The sequence below is a fragment of the Nicotiana tabacum genome, chromosome 10 (assembly GCF_000715075.1).
Source record: "Nicotiana tabacum cultivar K326 chromosome 10, ASM71507v2, whole genome shotgun sequence".
Classification (NCBI taxonomy): Eukaryota; Viridiplantae; Streptophyta; class Magnoliopsida; order Solanales; family Solanaceae; genus Nicotiana; species Nicotiana tabacum.
In genome coordinates this window covers 25,074,757-25,092,733 of record NC_134089.1, presented here as the reverse complement: position 1 = coordinate 25,092,733, position 17,977 = coordinate 25,074,757, and the positions used below count along the sequence as shown (strand labels likewise).

Here is a 17,977-nt window from a genome sequence, read left to right as displayed (position 1 = left end):
AATTTCAATTTTAATCCGTTTCTTCAATTTGTATCAAGTTATATTATGTATCCTTAAAATCGCGTATAAATTTAATTATTATCCGATTTTGAGGGTAAACAAATATATATTATAGTTAGCATGCAATCTTTTGGAGTTAAATAAGGTATTGCCAATATTCTAAGCTCGAAAAAGAAGGTAAATCTCTCGCAATTCGTTTAACAAACCAAAAATGATTTTACTTTAGCAACTAATGCCGTTGAGTGGCGGTGAAAAAAGATATGGTGGTATTGTAAAGATATCTAATTTTTCGATAACTAGTTGCTATAGTAGTACTTGGTTTAGTTGCCGTCGCATCTAATGTATTATCATATGCAAAATATCCTAAGCAACTTGCTCAAATTACATAGTCAAGCAACAAAAGGCAATAAGAATTTAGTGAACCCTTTCATTTGTCATCCTGTTTCTCTCTTCCAAAAATAATGATAAGATTCAAAAGTCGAGAATCAAAGCATCAATACTTTTGTTGTAAAATCAAACCCCCCATATAATTCGCAAGTACAAAAATTAAAAAAATATTCTAAATCACAACTTAGTTGATTAAATTCATAGAATATACAACGACGTAATAAAAGAAAAAATTGTTTGGCATTACAAATATTAATAATATCATATAAAACGAAACAAATAAACGATAATAGGAATTGTTATTTTATTTCACATCTGGTGTCCGACTAATTTAAATTCGTATCATGTAAGGTACATTAAAGGAGAAAGCACTCCCTACTAAGATTTTTTTTATTCTTAGGATTCGAACCTAAAATTTCATATTAAAAGTGAAAGAAATTCATTCATCCCACCACAATCCTAATCCTAGTATTAAAAAATTATGCTAACCACACAATCAACAATCTCCCGGTTCTTTAATACAATCTTCACGAGCTAGGTCTCTTCATCACCACGTGCAACTCACATGTCTTACTTGTAACACAAAATTTCATTCATAAAAAGAATTTTGTAAAAACAATTAAATTTACCAACAAAAAAAAAAAAAACATAGCATTAATTACATGCCCTGCCCTTGTGACTTTCCTTCTAAGCCTTTAGACCCTCTCCGCTCAATAAGTACCCCCTCACTTCCCTCCCGCTCTTCATTCACCTCCAAAATCCCTTTTCCTTTTCCATTTCCATTTCCCTCTTCTCTCTCCCTGTTTACTTGTTCACACACTGAAACACTTTAGTGTGTGAGAAAATGGCTGTAACTAAGATACTCTGCATTGCTGCTACTCTTCTCTGTTTTCTCACCGCCGTCAATGCAAAAATCCCCGGAGTTTACACCGGCGGCCCCTGGCAAGGCGCCCATGCCACCTTCTACGGTGGCTCCGACGCCTCTGGCACTATGGGTATTTACTATATATTCTCTCTCCCTGCACATTATCGACATTTAATTAGGTGTTTTTTTTTAATGTATGGGCGAATGTTTGAAATTTTTTGACAGGTGGAGCTTGTGGATATGGAAATCTGTACAGCCAAGGGTACGGAGTGAACAATGCAGCACTAAGCACAGTCCTATTCAACAATGGACTAAGCTGTGGAGCTTGCTTTGAAATTAAGTGTGTTGATGATGGAAAATGGTGCCTTCCCGGTAACCCGTCCATTTTCGTCACGGCTACAAACTTTTGCCCACCAAATTTTGCTTTGCCGAACGACGACGGTGGGTGGTGTAACCCACCCCGTCCTCATTTTGACTTAGCTATGCCTATGTTTCTCAAAATTGGTCAGTACCGTGCCGGGATTGTCCCTGTCACTTACCGCCGGTAAGTTTTCCGATACACATTCCTATCCTTTTTCTGTTGCTACTTCTTTATTGCTCTTTACTAGGAGGTTTCACCAAACCCGGTTTTTGATTTAAATCAAAACCAAACTATTAATCGGTTTTTAAAATTTTAACACCAAAACTAAACCAAATTACATACAAACTATCGATTTGGTTGTTGTTGATTTGGTGCGATTTTTCGGTTCCTAGTAAGCTAATGATAAGGCGATAATAGTAAAACAACACTAGACAACAATCTAAAAATAATTTGCTAAATTATGCTTTTTTATATATTTATTTTGGAACTGAAAGTTTATTTATCTAGTTATACGAAAAATGAACAAAAAACAAATTAAAAGTTTACTTTCTCAAGCTTTAGCTACAATAGTCTTGCAATTTGAGTTTGTTTTCTTTATTCTTGTCGTAGATTTTTTTTTCTAACTCTATTATTAGGAAAAAATATGTGTGTAGGTTAGAGAATTAGATTCTTTCAAGGAAAAGAAAATTGGCTGATTCCTATTTTTTTGGGCTTAGACAATCTTTTAAGATATAAGTAATATAAATCAAAATTCAAAATAATAATTAAAATGCATAAAGTATTTAAAATTATTTAGAAAAAAATATTATATCATATATCAATAATTATTCATATTTTTATATAATTAATCGGTTCGGTTCGGTTTTTTTGATTTTTTATAATAGAACCAAATTTTTTATAATAGAACCAAAACCAAATCAAATATTATCGGTTTTTAAAATTAAAACCAAAATCAATTCAAACCAAGAAAAATATCGGTTTACTTAATCGATTTGGTTCAATTTTCGATTTGGATTAGTTTTCTGTCAAAGTACAGTCCTACTCTTTACGTTATTCGCCTAACTGCTTTTGTGGTTTGCACCAATATGTAATGTCCTTTTTGTCTTGCATAAAAATACTTGGCTCTTTTATGAGGGGTATTTTTGACATTGCAGAATTGCGTATGGGAAAAGATAATTTTTTTTCCTTATGTGAAAAGATTTTATGTGTTGAGAAAATCGTGGGATGGGGAATTAATGGGGATAGCGGCCAATAATAAGATTTTATTTTATGGGCAGAAAATAAGATTTTATTTTATGGCCACCTATTTTTCACAATTTTTAACCATACTGTAATTCAATGCTAACCCTTGAGAGTATGTTGAACTATAACTAACATAATAGTGTTCCATTTCAAGTTATAATTCCAATCTTAGTATCACAAGTTTGTATTAGCTTCTGAATTACTGTTACTCATTTACACAAGTATTTATTATTTTGGATATAACTCAACACAAGACTTAATTTTTTTTTTTGAAATTTGTGATCTTAAATATTAATGTATAGTTGCAAGTTTTTAAATTTATGGCATTAAAACCATGAATGCATGAAAAAAGATTTGTATGGCTACGAAAGCTTCTTATTAAATTTAAATGAAAAAAGTTAAATTATTTTAAATATAAAATTATATTAATTCTTATTAAATTAAACTAATAAAAGAATAAAAGGACAGCCTGGTGCATTAAGCTCGCGCTATGCGCGGAGTACGGGAAATGGCCGGACCACAAGGGTCTATTGTATGTACGCAACCTTACCCTGCATTTCTGCAAGAAGCTGTTTCCACGGCTTGAACCGAAGGTCACATGGCAGCAACTTTAGCAGTTATGTTAAGGCTCCCCTTCAAACTAATAAAAGAATAATAACATATAAATTGTAATTGATGGATGGAATGTGATGGAGTACCATATTTTATCCTATATTGCTCGAACTTTCTTTAAATACCTCCAGGTGTGTGTTGAATTTTTCAAAAATAGTATATTTTTTAAGGATCCGACTTGAATATATATAATTTTGAAAAATTCGCGCAACATAAATTTTAGGTGGTTCCATTTGGGGCACCAACAGCAATTATAGGTTTGCATTAACTAGCCACCAATTCTCTAACATGTTGAGGGTGGTTTTATTATCACTATAATTATTGAATTAGGGTTTGGTCCCCTACCAAGAGGTAAATATGGACCAACAAAGAAACACGCGTTTTCGTACACCGCGCAAGTAAGGGAATGTTAAAGTTGCAGTTTTTAGGTGATTTTGAGGGTAACAAGGGAATTGTCTCATTCCTAACTGTAAACCTAAGGAAGTTGGGATTTGTTCCTTGCTTCGAATTCAGGGATTCGAAACATGGCTCACGTTATCCCACGCGCTTGTTGGCCCCACCATCCATGCACCTATTCACTGGGCCCCATTTTACCTGAAATAACGGTCAGCCTAGTGTTTATTACTAACAATTTTTTTCTTTAGTTCTATTTTTGTTGTAATTCAATATTTTTTGAAAATAATTATGATGTTCGACTCAGCTTGCACTACCAGAATAATTTTATGTGTATTGAGAATTAAACTTGAGATTTTCATAATTTTTAACGCACTTCATTAATCATTAAGTTAATATTTTTGGGGTGTTAATAATTGTCGGCTATTATATTTAGGAGCGATTAAAATATATACTCCTTTTGTTTCAGTTTATGTGAATCTATTTTCTTTTTGGTTCGTTCCAAAAAGAATGATCCCTTCCTAAATTTAAAAATAATTTAGTTTAAACTTTCAATTTTACTCTTAATTAGAAATTTTTATAACCACACAAATACTCTGACATGTCTACTATCACAAGTTTCAAAAGAATTATAGCCATACAAATATTCTTATTTGTTTAGAACTATAAATTTCAAAAGTCTTTATTTTTTTCCTTAAACTTTATGTCAGTCAAACAGGTTCACGTAATTGGAACGGAAGGAGTATTTTATATAAAAAAATTATAGCTACACATTTATTATCATTTTATCACACCTTTGATGCTTATTGCTAATTGTTTTTTATATTTTAAAATTTTCAGAGTACCATGCAGAAAAGCAGGAGGGATCCGATTCACAATAAACGGGTTCCGTTACTTCAATTTACTATTGGTGACAAACGTGGCAGGTGCAGGGGACATTCAGAAGGTTCTTATTAAAGGCACAAACACACAGTGGATAGCAATGAGCCGAAACTGGGGGCAAAATTGGCAAACCAATGCTGTTCTTGTGGGCCAGGCCTTGTCCATTAGGGTTAAAGCCAGTGACCATCGCAGTGTCACCTCGACCAACGTGGCACCACCTAATTGGCAGTTCGGACAAACCTTTGAGGGCAAAAATTTCCGGGTCTAGAATATCACTAACCCGACCCGAAAACAACGAGCAGAATTACTTAAAAGTTATACCACAAAATTTTAAGAAGAAAAAAATTCCTACGTCTGATTTTTCCTAGGCTTCAGTGTTTCTCTTTTTTACTGGGAAATTTTGAAGTCTGAGGGGGAAGTAGTATCTTCTTTGTCAACTATTGTTTTTTCTTTTTTCTATTACTTTAGTGTCTTTTTGTTATGAAGTGGTGTGATGGTAAAAGTGAAAAAGATAATGGAGGCTGAAGCGGCTGCAAAAGCACCCCAAAAAGAATAGGGTAAGCATGTAAGCCCGCAGCTCTATTTGCATGTTAGTAGTGATGTGTAATGGAACATCATATGTTTCCTATGAATACGAAGATAATATACTTTCTATTTTATATATGTTTTGGCATTATTTTAATACATTTTTTTATATATTGTTGTCCTGTTTTTCATTTACACAAAACTGAGGGATAATATCCCTAATGCAGCAAAATATTTGACCTCCTCAGTATATAATTGCTTCTTTGATTGAAAATTGAGTATTCATCAAAAACTTCAAAGCTATAGACTACTGAACGACGGTTTAAGTAATAATCTTTATGCGGTAATAACCAATAAGAATATTTAATCAAAAACTTTTTATAGCAATAAATTACTGAGCAATGAATGTAGTAATCACTATACTTACTACACTCAAGGTGTGCCTCGGAGGTTAATGAATCGGGCAAAATCCGTAAGAAGAGATAAGAGTTTAAAATCTAATAGAATTTACTCGATGCAAGTAGCGGGTCTTTAATGAAATAGTCGATATGTGAGTAAACTAATCTTAGCACTAAAAAGGTAACCACTACTCCATTCCTCTCAAATTAGTTATCATGTTTCACTTTTGGAAAGTCAAACTATGTAAACTTTGATTAATATTTTAAAATGTATTTTTTATTGTATTGATATGAGAAAAATTGTAACTTCTAGTACTTTTCATATAGTATTGAGTATCTAAATTTTAATTTTATAATATTGAGCTAATATAATCCAATTTAACTTCAAAAATTAATATAGTTGACTTTAAAAAAATGAAACGTGACGACTAATGTGAAACGGAGTACTTAATTAGAAGCTCTTTTACGAGAAATTGCATTTAAAGCATAGATTCATGGAGTTGGGGGGATGTACTGAACTATCTAGGGTTTGTGTTCAGCTCTGTCGCTGGTTGTGCTTAATTATTTGATCATGACTTCACTGTTTCCCGCAGCCATTTTAAGCACGACTTAAATATTTGTATTAATGTCTTTCCTCTATTATTGACTGATATGACTGTTGGATGTCTTGTTTTGCTGAATTCAGCAATTTATTTGTCTGCTAATCTCTCAATTAATGATTTAGCGTTCCTGTCTCTCGTCTTCCAAATGTCTTATTCAACTTAATTTGGGCAAATATTCATCATGTTTAGCTTTTGGTTGATAATGCCTTAACTAATAATATTCTTAAATTAATTACATTCAGTTATTTTGCTACGGAAAAGCTTAGAACTAATATACTGGTATTTTTTTGTAAAATAATCCGTTAATGTTTAGATTGTGCTTTCAAAAAAAATATAAAATATCGTGTTTCGTTCAACTTCAAAATCCGTTTGAATTGTCCTTCTATAAATGAGACGTGGTACACAGAGGGAGTAGCCCTCCATTCACTTTCAGCTGTGTCACTTTTCGTAGAGAAAAATAATTTATTTTTTTGCTGTTTTGCTGTTAGCATTAATTATTCATTGCAAATCATCTTTTAAATTCATTAAAATAATATACCAATTAATATGTGTATCATAATAAATTACGCATTTTATTTATTACTCCATCTGATCCACAATAAGTGATCAATTTATTTTTTTATTTTGGTCCAAAATAAGTGTCCATTTATATAATCAAGAAAGAATTCAATTTGTTTTTACAAAATTATCCTTTTGTACATATCCCTAAAAAATTTTTTTACTCCTCACATTAAATATTTAATTAAGGGTAGTTTAGTCATGCTAGGTATTTTTGTATAGAATTTAGTATTTTTTTAATGGGCGTGCCAAAAGTAAATTGGTCACTTATTACGGACCGAATAGAGTATTTCTTAAGAGGTATGCAAAGTTAATAGTAGACAAGTAAAAGACAACGAAGGGAGTATAATATGGATCTCTCTCCACAATAATTGAGAAATGGGCACAACTTTGCGGCATTTCCTATTGCACTAGCATTATTGTCTCAATTTAATTCTAATGTAGTAAAATATATTAATGAACGATGCGTAAGAAAGCTGAAAAATATTTTTACCTTTACTTCTTCCCAACTCCCTTCATTTGTTTCGAGAGTACTACAAAATTTATGATTCACATCCTAATACCCAAGTAAGTTAGTAGGAGATTAAGAAAAAAATTTAAGTGTACAGCATAGGTGAAGAGACTGCTGAAATTTAAATTTGAACATCACGATTCAAATTATAAACCATTTAATACTAGGTTGTGTCTTGTTGTCTCGCGAGAGGTATAATACAAGAATCTCACACTTTTTTTTTTGGCAATGAAGAATCTCACACTTTATTAAAGCTAAAGTTCCAATTTTCTTTATTCAGCCATTATTAACTCCAATGAAATTATTCATCCGATCCCTTACATTATTCTTTTGCTTACACTTTTAAGTTCTACAAAATTGCATCAATACGTCCAAGAAAGAAAGGTATCCTATCCTAAGCATACAAACTTGTCAAATGCTAGTACTCTTTTTCACTCACAAGTATCAAGCTGAATGTGAAATGAAGTTTCAAGAAACTTTTTCACAAGACAAGTTCAATAACAAATAATGTACTACTAAATGCATGTGGTTATTCCACTGCAACCATAATTATATTGATTGTTCATCTAACGAACGTTTATATTCAACCAGATCTTTCTATAATATCATTCATACATAACAATCATTCATTATAAAAGTCAAATTTTTCTGAGAATTAATTTTTTATGTTATGTTATAATATATGTCCTCAATGACAACACTTCATTGTAGCATCTAAAAAATAATCGAAACAGATACGATGGTTAGAAAGAGGTTTGAATGTACACCAACTGCAGCAAATATTGGACCCATTGTAGGGTTAAGAGTACTTGTGATTTCATTGAACTACAATCAAGTAGTGAACATAATTTTAGAGTCCATGTTCATAGTTTCCCCAACATATGTACTATATTAGTTAGTCACTAATCACAAACTAGAGGTGACCACATTCATTTCATAGCTGAGTATGTGGAGAGGATACTCACTGGACCACTTAATGAAGAATTAGTACACTCATCCAGCTAGCTGTGTACTCTGCTTTGGTGGCTGAGTCTCTGCCAATGTCTCTGTCTTTGTCTCGGTCACATCTTATGTGGTATTCTTTTCTATTTAGTCCGTCCAAAGATTGTTACTCCCTCCGTTTCAATTGAGGTGAATTTATTTGACTGAGCACAAAGTTTAAGAAAAAAAGTAAAAATTTTTGAAACTTGTGATTCTAAATAAGTCAAAATATTTGTATGGCTACAATTCTTTTGAAACTTGTGGTGTTAAACATATCAAAATATTTGTGTGATTATAAAAACTTCTCATTAAGAATAGAATTGGAAGTTTAAGTTAAATTGTTTTCAAATTTAGAAATGGATCATTCTTTTTGGAACGACCCAAAAAGGACATAAGTTCACATAAATTGAAACGGACGGAGTATATTTCTTATTAAAATTATTTCATTTTAAACATCTCTATTTTACTCTTAGAATCTCTCGTTTATTGTTGTTAAAATAAAATAAAGGTAATTAATTTACATATATTTACTTTATGTACATAACAATCCTTGTCTTTTATTTATTTAATTTCACATCTGGTCAAATATATTCACATAAATAGGTTGAAGGAACAGTATATAACACAAATGATATTCCAAGTTCACATCACCAGGTGGTGATTATGAGAACCATGAATTCTTTGACAGAAATGAACATTTGGCGTGTGGCTGTATAACTTTATCATACATTTGGTAATAAAATGAAATCCAAATCTTACTATGCACGTTACTGTGACGAGTAAATTCCGTGTTCTCATGCCTTAGAAGCCTCATTTTTCCTCACCTTGATTTGCGTGCACGATCCGGGCATATATCCGGAATGCTTTTATGTGCAAATGTGATGAAAATGTTAATTTAGTCTTTAAAATTTGAATTAAAGTTGACTTCGGTCAACATTTTGGGTAAACGGACCCGGACCTATGATTTGACGGTCCCGGAGGGTTCGTAGGAAAATATGGGGCTTGGGCGTATGTCCGGAATCGAATTCCGAGGTCCCAAGCTCGAGAAATGAATTTTTAAAGAAAATTATTTTCTGGAATATTAATGAGTTTTTGGAAATGAAATGTGTTTAAAATTTGATGGTATCGAGCCCGTATTCTAGTTCCGGAGCCCGGTACATGTCTTATATGTGATTTAAGTTAAGTCTGTGAAATTTGGTAGAAACGGACTTGAAATGACGTGAATCAGACCTTATTTGAGAAAATTGAAAATTTTGATGTTCTTAAGTGATTTCATGATTTTGATGCATTCATAGCCGTTGATATTATTTTGGTAATTTGAATCCACGAGCAAGTCCGTATAAGATTTCTAGGTTGGTGTGCATGTTTGGTTTGGAGCCCCGAGAGCTCGGGTGAGTTTTGAATAGGCCACGGAGTGAAATCTGCACTTAGGAATTTGCTAGTATATTGCAGGCCCGGCTCGCAAATGCGAGACTTATGTCGCAAATACGAAAAACCCAGGGCCAACATTACCTCGCAAATGCGAGGTTCACATCGCAAATGCGATGCCTTCAGTAGAAGCCAGTCATCGCAAATGCGACAAGTTTCGCAAACGACTTCACAAATGCGAAAGTTGGTCGCAAATGCAAGAGTAGCAGTTTGAGGCGTTCGCAATTGCGAACCCTGGTCGCAATTGCAATACCTGCAACTTGTAAATTCACAACTTAGACGCATTTCAACCATTTTTCAAACTCTTTCAAACCAAAACACTCTTGGGCGATTTTTCAAAGACAAGTACTCTTCCAAATCCATTGTAAGTCATTTCTAACTTGTTTTCTTTAATCTTTAACATCTTTTTATTGATTTCAACTCAAAATCAATGATTTTCATGGGAAAAATTGGGTGTTTTGGGTAGAACCTAGATTTTTCAAATTTTGGGGATTTGGACCTCGAGTTGAGGTCCGATTTCAAAACAAATCATATATTTGGGTTCGTGGGGGAATGGGCAATCGAATTTTGGTTCGAATCTCGGGCTTTGACCATATGGGCCCGGGAGCGATTTTTGACTTTTTCGAAAAAACTTTAGAAAACTTATTTTCGTACATTAGAATTGATTAATTTAACATTTATTGATGTAATTAAGTAACTTGTGGCTAGATACGAGCGAATTGGTGGTGGAATCAAGAGGTAAAGCGATAGTTGAGACTTGAATTACTTTTGTGGCATCGAGGTAAGTGTTTGGTCTAACCTTAGCTTGAGGGATTAGGAGTCGAGTCTTATTTCCTATGTAATATTTGTTGAGTACAACGTATAGGCATGGTGACGAGTATCTATGTGTTGGTATCAACCATGCCCGTGAGTCTTGTATTATGATTATTCTGACTCCGTTTGTATTATTCATGCCTTTTGTGATGATTTATATTGTTGAGTAAAGTTTGTGGAGTAAATAGTGGTATTTGAGTATCGAAGAGCGTTAGCTCAAGTTGTATAATGAATTATGGAAGTATGATTGGCATTTGAACTCTATAGAACATTGGCTCAAGTTGTGAAGTGAGTTGTGAAGTAAAAGTGAAAAAAAAAGAGAATTATTATATTGTCTCCCTTGCCGGAATGTTGTTGCTTTTAATGTTGTCTCCCTTGCCGGGATGTTGTTGCTTTTAATGCTATCTCCCTTGCCGGGATGTTGATGCTTTTGATATTATTTCCTTGCCGAGATTTGAATGTTGAACTATTGTTCTCTTGCCGGGATTTTATTGCAATCTTACTTATTTCCTTGCCTTATTGCTTATGATTGTTGTTTGGGTAAGGAAGAGTGTTAAAACACGTAGGGTGATGCCATGTATTATTTTGGTGAGAGAGTATTAAAGCACGAAGGGTGATGCCGTGTATGATTTTGTGAGGAAGAGTGTAAAGCACGAAGGGTGATGCCGTGTCGCACGACGTATAATTCCGTGCTGATTATACTGATTTCATAGTGAGGACAAGAGTAAAAGCACGAAGGGTGATGCCGTGCAATTTATATTGATTTTTTTGGTGAGGACGAGAGTAAAAGCACGAAGGGTGATGCCATACACTTGTTTGAATCCTGATTCTTGCTGATAATTAAGAGGTGGTATTCCTTGTATTTACCTGCGGTCTTTCTATTATTAATTGATGTTTCCCCAAAACATGTTTTCCCTCTCCCATATTTAACTGTACATTACTATTCTTCTTTTTCGCTGTATATGATTTAACTGCACAGGTTTATTTGGTAGTCTGGTCCTAACCTCGTCACTACTTCGCTGAGGTTAGGATAGGCACTTACCAGCACATGGAGTTGGTTGTGCTGATACTATACTCTGCACTGTATGCAGATCCTGGAGCAGCAGCTTTCGGACCTTAGCTTGGGTGGCTGCCTTCAGTCCATACGGAGATCCAAGGTAGTCCTGCAGGTGTCAGCAAGCCCTGACGTCTCCCTCTATCCCTTCATCCTGTTTCATTTACGTATTTTAGAAATAGTGTATTATTTATCTTTCAGACTTTGTTTGTAGCACTCCTAGACCGTCTGGGAGCTGTGACACCAGTTCTGGATAGTCTTTTTTTAAGAAGTTATATTGGATATATTTAAATAGTTTTATTTTTTCTTCCGCTTGTTTAAATTTCGCTGTTTATAAGCTATTGTTTCATAATTGTTAAAGGGTTAGAATTTGAAAAAGGTAATTTGTTCAAATAGTTGGCTTGCCAAGCTTTCATTAGTAGGCTCCATCACGACTCCCGAGGGTGGAAAATCTGGATCATGACAAGTTGGTATCAGAGCTCTAGGTTACATGGATCTCACAATTCACAGACAAGCTTAGTAGAGTCTGAGGGATCGGTAAAAGGGACGTCTGTATTTATCCCCTAGAGGCTACAGAGTTAGGAAAAACTTCACATCTATTCTTTCCTGTCGTACGGTTTGGTTTCTCAATACTAATTGAATTTCTACTCTGTTCTTTCGCAGATGACGAGAACACGCGCTTCCTCATCCACCAACCAGCAGCCCGAGCCCCCAGCAGTAGGGGCAGAGGGCGAGGCCGAGGCCGAGGTAGGGGCAAAGCTCAACCCAGAGCAGCAGCACCAGCGGCGGAGCCTCAGGTTGACTTTGATGATGAGGTTCCAGCCCAGGCAGTTCCGGTGGGCCCATCTCAGGTCCCAGAGGGGTTCATTGCTACCCCAGTACTCCAGGAGCTAGAGGCCAGCCAACAGCAGGCCGTCCAGAGATGTAGTTCAGGGTGGTAGGGCCCAACCCCGATGTTATGCCCTTCCAACCAGGCCTGAGGCTGATGCTTCCGAAGTAGTTATCACAGGTACTGTTCTAGTTTGTAGTAGAGATGCTTCAGTTCTATTTAATCCAGGGTCTACATACTCATATGTGTTGTCTTATTTTGTACCGTATCTGGTCATGCCTAGTGATTCTTTGAGTGCTCCTATGTATGTGTCTACATCGGTAGGTGATTTTATTGTGGTAGATCGTGTCCATCGTTCATGTGTAAACATCTAATTTTTGCTCTTTCTATTTCTCCTACATTATATTTTTTATAGGTTTATTGTGTGTGTTTATAGATTCTAGCTTTGGATTATTAAGGGGGTTTTAAGATTTGGATTAATGTCATTTTTAGTTGAGTTATGCACAAATCAAGCCCAATTTTTTAGCCCAATTCGGCCGACCCAATCCAATTGTTGGTTTGCCAAGACCCGGATCAAAACGACGTAGTTTCATAATAAAACTACGTCGTTTCACTAAAGGAAACAAGATCAAATCTTACCCATCCATTCCATCTTGATCCAATGACTCTCATTCACTCTTGGCCTATGTATTTAAAGCCTAAAAAAATCTGAAAATTGTCCCCATTTTCACCCACAATTCTTTTCTCCTTCCTCTCTCTTCTCTGTCTCTTCACACTCTCTTTGTCGCCTCTACGCCGCCGCCGGAAATCACCCACCGGTGACGGACCACCTCCAAACACCTTCAAATTCACACCATGTAATCTCAACAACCTCCTCTTTTCATATCTCCAAACCAAATCCTTCAAAAACCTCTCAAATTCCTTGAATATTAGATCTAAAAAATTTTACCCGTCGCTTTTTTGCCCAAATTCTTGAAGCTCCAACCACTACCACCCCACAATACCTACATCAATGGATAGAGCTCCTCAAGACATACCAATTGATGTCAATTCTTCCCCAAAATCCGGCCAAATTCCGGCGACCTTCCCGAACACCCTCTTTTGGCATACCACCATTTTTTCGGCCACTTGAATTGTAAAATGATAAAAATTCTATTCTTTTTTTGTGGCTGATTTTTTATTTTATTTTTATTTTTCAGATTTTATTTTGTCTATTATTAATTATTTTAGCATTAGTTTTTGAAGTTTGAAATGTTAAATTTTCTGTTTTTGCAGTTGTTGAAGTAGTAAAATAGTTTTGTATTGATAAAAGTGAGTAGTGAAGAATACTTAAGAGTATATGGTACTTGTTTGGTTGTTTATTTACTGCTTCAAGACTCTTTGAGTACAACACTCAAAAGTCAAATTATTTGGTAAGAAAATATAGTCTTTTGGACAGTGTTTGAATAAAAGTCTGTCTTTGAATAGTGGATAGCAGATTTTATTTGAAATACTTGACAAGATTTGAACTAGAAAGTATTGCTTTTTGAATTTAAGAGCAGATTTTGTAGAAAATTTGTCAAAAAGATTGATTTTTAATTTTTAAAATAGCTAGTTGTTTTGATATATAAAGGAGACACATTTTCTTTTCTAACATAGACAAGAGATCTAGACAGACAAAAAAAATTTGAGAGAAAAATTAGCAACTGAACATAAAGATAGCAAGCTGAATTGTGAGCTTTGTGAGTGAATCTTAGAGCGCAAACTTTTAGAAAAGTATAAGCCTTTTTTAGAGTTGGTTCTCGGTCTTTCTGTAAGGTTTTCGGGTTGTCTTAACACTTGAGTTGTTGTTGTTTCTGTTGTATTTGCTGCCATATTTCTGTTGTTGCACTACTGTATATTACTATTCTACAAACCAAGTAACTTTCAAATTCTTATATTGCAGATTTTTTATGATAATAAGAAGGATTTGATTTGGTTTGGGTTGATGGAACATGTTAGATATGATTTTGTTTCAAGATGAATGTTATATTAGTATTATCATCATGTAAATCTTTTAGAAATTAGTTAAATTATCTTTTCTTCTTTATGTATGTGATTGAAATTTTATTCTGTCAAATTTACTCAGTTTAAGCAACATGGGTCAAATAAGCTAAAATCTGTGGTATAATGACAATAGAAAGTAAGTTGAGTTTTCTTTAAAATCGACAGTTTATCTTTTGTTAGATAAAATAAGTGGCCCAATACCATAAAAGTTTAGCATGAACTTACCTAGATTTAATGTCTTGCATTAGTTAAAAAATAATTTTTATAATATCATTTTTTTGTCGAATAAGTAATAGAAAAAGGAGTTTAAGCACTTCTTAATTTTTTTTATAATGCTAGGCAACTAGTAGCGCGTTTTTGAAAATTTAATATTATTAAAATATTTTTATTTTTTATTTTATTTTTATAAATAAAAGCAGACATAAGAAAAGTATAAAAATCAAATAAATCACAGTTTTATCCAAAATTAATTTAAGCCGAATGTAGTCAATAAAGCGACCGTGCTAGAACCACAGGACTCGAGGAATGCCTTACACTTTCTTCCCCGTCAATAGAATTCCTTACCCAAACTTTGTTTTCGCAGACCGATAAAAATAGAGTCAAACCTTCCTTTGACTAGGGATTCAAATAAAAAGGTGACTTGAAACACCCAAAAATCAATTTCAAGTGGCGACTCTGTAAATAAAATAATTCGTACTCAAGTTTGTCACTTTAATTGGAAAAACCCTTTAACCCACAATCCATAACACATATATCTTTTTGGAGGGGTAAAAAAGGGGTGTGACAGCTCTGGCGACTGTGCTGGGGAACTTTCAAGAATTCGAGCTTGTACATATTTGTCTTTTTATTTGGCTTTATTAATTTTTGTATATATTGTGATTTGTTTGTGCCTAATGTGCCACATGTTCGCTTTTTGCTGCTTTGATAATGTTGAACTGTACATATAAATTTTCTTCTCACGCGCCCCCTCTGAGTCTTCTTGAGATTAAAATTTGGGCATTTGCTTGACATAACCTGCTTTCTTTGAGATAGCCGAGGTGTTTGTCACCCGGTTAAGGATTTTTAGTCACACATGTTTTAAGCGGGGAACACCACTAGTTAAGCCGGAAAGCAATGCTACCGGTACGCTGACCCTCCTCGGCTCGAGTCGTCCGCTCGAGTAAGCCGGTCTAGATACCTCTCCACCAGGATTAAAACCTAAAAGAACAAACCTCATGCTGGATATCCCTATTAGGTTCACTTTATGTGCATCACGTGCATTTGACTTAGCGAAACTCGGCACAGGGGCCGGGTCCGTATAAGACAGGTATCCTTTTTGAGACCATTATCTTCACTTTTGTGCTACTTATTATATCATTTGGAAGGCTTGCTTGCATTGTTGACTGGCTTTAGAAAATTAGTTGAGCGGGATTTATTTAAACACTTTCTCTTAGCACAAACAAAACTTTCTTTACTAAGATTTTGTAGTAGTCTGGCGTGAGGTGTAAAAATTAATTTTTCCTAAAAATCAAAAGAGAAAGTACCCAGTTTACTAAACTACGTTGGTCTGATTCTCACCGGATGTGAGATACGTAGGCAAACCTCATCGGTTCCAACCCCCAATTTTCAAAAACAAAATCCAAAAAAATATTTTCCCTTTCCTTAATTTCGTCTTAGAATTATTTACTTAGAAAATAAAAAAAAATCTTTATTCTTTAGAAGTCTCTCTTGTGAAAATTCAAAAAAACAAAAGCAAAATCTAAAAAAATTATTTTCTATCTTTTGAATTTTTTTTTAAAAAAAACGAAAAAGCCAATTTTTTTTTTGAATTCCAAAATATTTTTTTAGAAGTTTTTCTTTCAGAAATTTAAAAAAAAAAATTCAAAATGCAAAAATATCTTTTTTCTCTTAATGAGTTCTTTCTTTCAATAATTGCAATAAATTAATAAATAATTTTTTTTAAAAAAGAAATAAAATCAAAATTCTAAAAAAAAACTTTTTTCTGTAGAACTCTTTCTTTCAATAATTCTGAAAAAATCAAAATAAATTAGAAATAAAAAAAAGAATCCAAAAATTCTTTCTTTGAAGCCTTTCTTTCTACAAAAAAAAATCCAAAATATTTTTCTTGTTAGGAGCTTTCTTTGGAGTTATTTCTATATGAGTAAAAAAACGAGAGTTAATTTGTTTACTTTATTTCTTATTTCACTTAACTATGTAATTTTCTGATTCATGCGGCGCCATGATACGTAGGCAATCCACATCGGATTTGATCATAATCATAAACAAACTGAGTGAAAAAAAAAGAAAAATATTGAGTAAAAGAAAAAGGAAAAAGAGAAAGATTGAGTGAAAAAAAATGAAAAAAGAGTGACAGAAACGAGAGAGAAGAGAGAGCCATAGTGGCTTCAAGCTCGAGGGGCCCCACATGTCATTCAACCAATCATATATGCTTCCTAAGATCCCACAACACTATTATCCCCATCAAGATGCTGCTTATGCCGTGGCACCGCCTCCTTATGCGGTGATGAACGTGCAACCTTACCCACAACCACAACATTATCCACAAAACCGAGCTCCACCTCCTAGAAATGCTCATCCTTACCAAGCTCCATATAATCCTCAACCAAATGATCCCCATTACATTCCTCGCCCAAGAGAGTCTTTCAGAAAGAATCAGTTCACCCCTATTGGTGAATCGTATTCAAGCTTGTTCCAAAAACTAATCAAGCTAGATCTATTGCAGCTAGTGGCCGCGAACCGGCAGAACCCCGAGTCCCCCTCGCACCGAGCTGATGTTAGATGTGAATACTACTCTGGAGTAGTGGGACACAGTACAGAGGACTGTTGGACCCTCAAAAGTGCAGTTGAAGATTTGATTGAAGCTGAAAGAATTGTTAACCAGGATGAAGGAGCTCTTGATATGATGAACAATCTGTTGTCTGCACACAACAACGGGCCAATAGTCGGAATGATTTGTGAAGATGAGGAATTTGATCCAGCACTGAAGGTCATTGCAGCCATTGACGAGACAGAAGAAAAGCCAAAAAACGGTCACCAAGCCTGAAAGTTCCCTATAAAAAGGGAGTCTCGGTAGCCAGTCTTGCTATCCTTTCTGCGTTCGGATTATCTTAGGGTGTGATCCGGATGTTTTACTTTATTGTCTTACTTTCTGATGTAAACCCTTATATCTTCAAACATTGGAAAAAAATTAAAAATCAAAAAAAAAATCAAATGAAATTAATATTTCATTGTCCATGAATATCTCTTTTCTTAGTCTTGTCACTTTTCTTATTTTTCTTTCCAGTTCTGTTAAATGCAGATTTCAATAACATGACATGCTTGCAGACTTCATGCCCAGATCCTGAAAAGCTATCAGACCTCGAAGTAATGAATCAAAAATTAGATCATAGTGAGGATAAGATTAAGGAAATAAAACAAAGATTTGGAACAGTTGAAGGAAAATTAGTTCCAGATTGGAAAGGTCCATACATTGCAACAAGAGTACTGCCAAAGAGTGCGCTGTACTTGGTAC

The 17,977-nt window shown here is 34.3% G+C and overlaps 1 protein-coding gene across 1 annotated transcript; it reads left to right on the top strand.

The window, feature by feature from the left end:
• Positions 1–1,115: 1,115 nt before the first annotated feature.
• On the top strand, positions 1,116–5,403 carry LOC107812998 (expansin-A3). Its single transcript, XM_016638196.2, has 3 exons — positions 1,116–1,382; positions 1,478–1,796; positions 4,701–5,403. Exons 1-3 carry the CDS (start codon positions 1,232–1,234, stop codon positions 5,008–5,010), a joined length of 780 nt encoding a protein of 259 aa, XP_016493682.1. The 5' UTR covers positions 1,116–1,231; the 3' UTR covers positions 5,011–5,403.
• Positions 5,404–17,977: the final 12,574 nt, after the last annotated feature.

What these genes read in the sequence shown, in the direction of transcription:
- LOC107812998 (XM_016638196.2), top strand. Translation starts at nt 1,232, where the DNA reads ATGGCTGTAACTAAGATACTCTGCATTGCTGCTACTCTTCTCTGTTTT. An exon ending in CGACGCCTCTGGCACTATGG is followed by an intron (nt 1,383 to 1,477) that starts GTATTTACTATA and finishes ATTTTTTGACAG; the next exon opens with GTGGAGCTTGTGGATATGGA. An exon ending in GTCCCTGTCACTTACCGCCG is followed by an intron (nt 1,797 to 4,700) that starts GTAAGTTTTCCG and finishes TAAAATTTTCAG; the next exon opens with AGTACCATGCAGAAAAGCAG.